The 3,776-nt window shown below is 36.8% G+C and overlaps 1 protein-coding gene across 1 annotated transcript; it reads right to left on the reverse strand.

The window, feature by feature from the left end:
* Positions 1 to 292: 292 nt before the first annotated feature.
* LOC128191816 (uncharacterized) lies at positions 293 to 1,258 on the reverse strand. Its single transcript, XM_052864128.1, has one exon. It carries the CDS (start codon positions 1,256 to 1,258, stop codon positions 293 to 295), a length of 966 nt encoding a protein of 321 aa, XP_052720088.1.
* Positions 1,259 to 3,776: the final 2,518 nt, after the last annotated feature.

The following is a 3,776-nucleotide window of genomic DNA, read 5'->3' on the forward strand; positions in this document are numbered from 1 at the left end:
TGTGTACGAGTGGTTAAATTCCATTGTGCTCCAATGCTTGTCAAACAAATGAGTATGTGAAAATAAATGCAGCCCTGCTTGGCTACCCGTTGCATGTACACTGTACAACTTATCCGGAACATGTGGGTCAAACATAAAATACAAAATACAAACAGCGCAGATATAATATTTCCGGAATAAGTAACACTACACTCCCCGTCTTGTATCATATTCTGATATTGAACTAACACAAATACATGTATATCATTAAAATGAAACTGATACACAACGTAAATACATGTACATGTAATCACTATTCCAGAAGAAGTACCATCTCCGCAATAGGTCTGGTGTAGGTTGTCACCTTTCCATCCTTGACAACACGGATGACAGCCTTTCGGACCAATTTGTCGTTGCTCTCAATTGGGCGCTCGACTATCCCCAATGGCCACATATTCCTATGAACATCTTTCTCGCGCAACAAAACAATGTCTCCGGTCTTCAGATTCTGTTTGCTAGAACACCATTTACGTCTCCTCTGTAAACTCTCCAAATAGGTGGCACGCCACTTTTTCCAAAACATATCAGATAACACCTGGACATGTTTCCAACTTGCAGAGTACATATCTTTGATGCTCAAATGGTCCGAGATTGTTCCAATCTCTCCCTGCTTCTGGGTCAGTAAAATGTTTGGACTCAATACCATAGGAGACGATGGGTCTGTATCAATTGCCGCTATCGGGCGGGAGTTGAGAATTGCACAAACTTCGGCCATAAGCGTAACTAGCACCTCATGTGTCAGATCTTTAGGCCCTTCTTGAAGAAGCATAGAATCCAAGATCTTGCGAGCACTGCCAATAGCCCGCTCCCAAACACCCCCCATGTGAGATGCTTCGGGAGCATTAAACAACCAGGTTGCTCTGTTATCCTTCAGGTAGGTCTGGACCATCTTGTCTTCGACATTTACCGCATTCACATTGAGGTCGTTCACGGCTCCAATAAAATTAGTGCCCTTATCAGAGCGAAAGAGTTTAACTGGACCGCGCAAGGCTACAAAGCGTCGTAGGGCATTGATGAAACATGAGCTAGACATGTCCTCTATAACTTCGATGTGAACCGCACGTGTGGTTAGACAAGAAAATAACACAGCCCATCTTTTGCTCTGAGCAGACCCACCACGCGTCTTTCTGGTAACCACCGGCCATGGACCAAATACGTCAAGTCCTACAGATGTAAATGGGGGTCCTGGGGTGAGCCGATCAACAGGAAGATCTGCCATCTTCTGCTCCTGGGGTGTTCTGCGGAGTTTCCGGCAAACAACACATGAATAATGGACGAAATAAGTCTCTTTCCTCCAAGGATCCAAAAGCCACGAGAACGCACGGCGCCTTCAGTAATTGCTCTTCCCTGGTGGAAAACTTTATTGTGGAAGAAACGTACCAGTAGAGTAGCAACATGTCCATTTGGAACTATAACAGGGTTCAACGAAGCAAGTCCACTGCCCTGCAAGATGTTGAGACGGCCTCCAACTCTCAGCAAGCCAACATCATCAATGTATGGAGATAAATCTTGAATGCGACTGTTCCTAGGTAGGTTATGTTTTCCTTCAATTGCTTCGAGTTCAGCCTTAAAAGCCTGACGTTGCACACATCTAAGGATGAAGTGCTCCATGTCTTTGAGCTCAGATTCATGTTTGGTGTTCTGGCACAAGTGCTAGCCTGTACAGTCATTTGAACCTCTGTAGGAGGCAGACACATGGCGAAGGGTAGACAGTGCAGACAAAAGACTGTCCCATGAAGAGAATTTTGCGAAACGATCCTCCATTGGAGTCGGATTTTCTGATAGGTCTGCTTTAAATGCACTCACTTCTGGTCGAATATCCTTGTCTTCGTCAGGACTGACAAGTGGATAGTCAACTTCTGGTCCAATCTCTGTTAAGTCCTTTGAACAAAACTGCTCTGGTCCAGTGAGCCAGGTGTCCAACATATTTCTCATATCAGAAACTGATCCCCTAGTTGCTGCATCAGCTGGATTCAGGTGAGTAGGTACATAATTCCACTGGCTAGGGGTTGACACCGCATGAATACGTACTATCCTATTGCTTACATAATTTGTAAACATAGGTAATCACAGATTACAAAGCTCACCGAGACGAGACATCACCTTATGAGACTTCACCTTTATGAGACCACCTTTATCATATTAAATGAAAATCATACTTTATGATCTTGGATATTCATGGATTCTGTTTTGACACAATATCGTATATCATCTGTTAAAAAAGTGTATGATAATCATATGTTCATATGTTAATCAATACAATAATATAAAATTAAATATTGCATCCAATCATATCTACAACATGTATCATATAATACAATAAAATACCATAATAAACAATGATGAGATATAAGATTGTAACGTATGATATGACATTGTATTGTGCTAAATGTTATTGTATTAGATCACATAATACAATATCATAATATATAAAACAATATAGTATTATATTACAATATCATATTACATCATAACATTGAAACATATGATATTATATTGTATAATATAGTATGAGATTGTATGATAATGTATCATTTTTGATACATAATATGATTTTGTAGCATATGATACAATATTATGTGATAAAGTAAAATATCATATAACACAATATCATATTATACATATTGTATCATATGATACAATGATATATTTTACAATATCATACAATACAATTTCATGTGATGTGATAATATATCATATTAAAAACCAATATCATAGTATACAATATCGTATGATACGATATTATATAATATTACAGTATCATATTATACAATTTCATGTCATGTAATTCTTTATTACAGAAATTAATATCATATTATACAATATCGTATGATACAATATTATAGAATATACAATATTATATCATAGGATACAATGTTATATTTTGCAATATCTTATGTAATAGTATCATGTGATTAAATAATAAATTAATAATACAATATAATATTATACAATATTGTATCATAATATACAATACTATACATAACGATATCATGATACAATATCATAACATAAAATATCAAAAAAAATTGATACAATATCATATCGTATCATATTACTTTTTATAGTGTTACATATGATATTATATTGTATCATATTAAACAGTATTGTTTCATACCATACAATACTATATCATATGAATCATGTTGTTTCATTTATCAACAAACACATCTATCTATCAAGCAGGTTTGAGTGAGGAGATTTCTTTAGCATCCTTGATAATGGAGATCAGGCTCTGCATCTGAAGCAACCTCTGCGTTTCATTTATAATATAGTTAAATCAACTATGCAAGCTATCATCTATAAAAATGTGACCTGTTCCAAAAAAACTAAGCCTCATCCAGCATCCGAAACCTATGGCTCAGATTCAGCATTCAAGCCTGTCAGGTGCATCAGTATACATAAGACGCATCTCCATTCAAGTTTGGTGAAGTTCAGACCAGTAATAACTAAGATATCATCATCAGAGGACCCTTAACCTGCTCCAGCATCTGCAACCTTTGGCTTAGATTCAACATCCATGCCTGTCAGGTGCATCTGTATCATAAGACACACCATCCATTCAAGTTTCATGAAGTAAGGACCTGTAATAATTAAGATATATTTTTTAGCATCCTTGATAATGGAGATCAAGCTCTGCATCTGAAGCTTCCTCTGTGATTCATTCATATAACAGTTTAATCAACTATGCAAGTTTGAAATAATACTATTATCTATTAAACATGTGACCTGATCCA

This window comes from Crassostrea angulata, chromosome 1, assembly GCF_025612915.1.
Source record: "Crassostrea angulata isolate pt1a10 chromosome 1, ASM2561291v2, whole genome shotgun sequence".
Taxonomy (NCBI): Eukaryota; Metazoa; Mollusca; class Bivalvia; order Ostreida; family Ostreidae; genus Magallana; species Magallana angulata.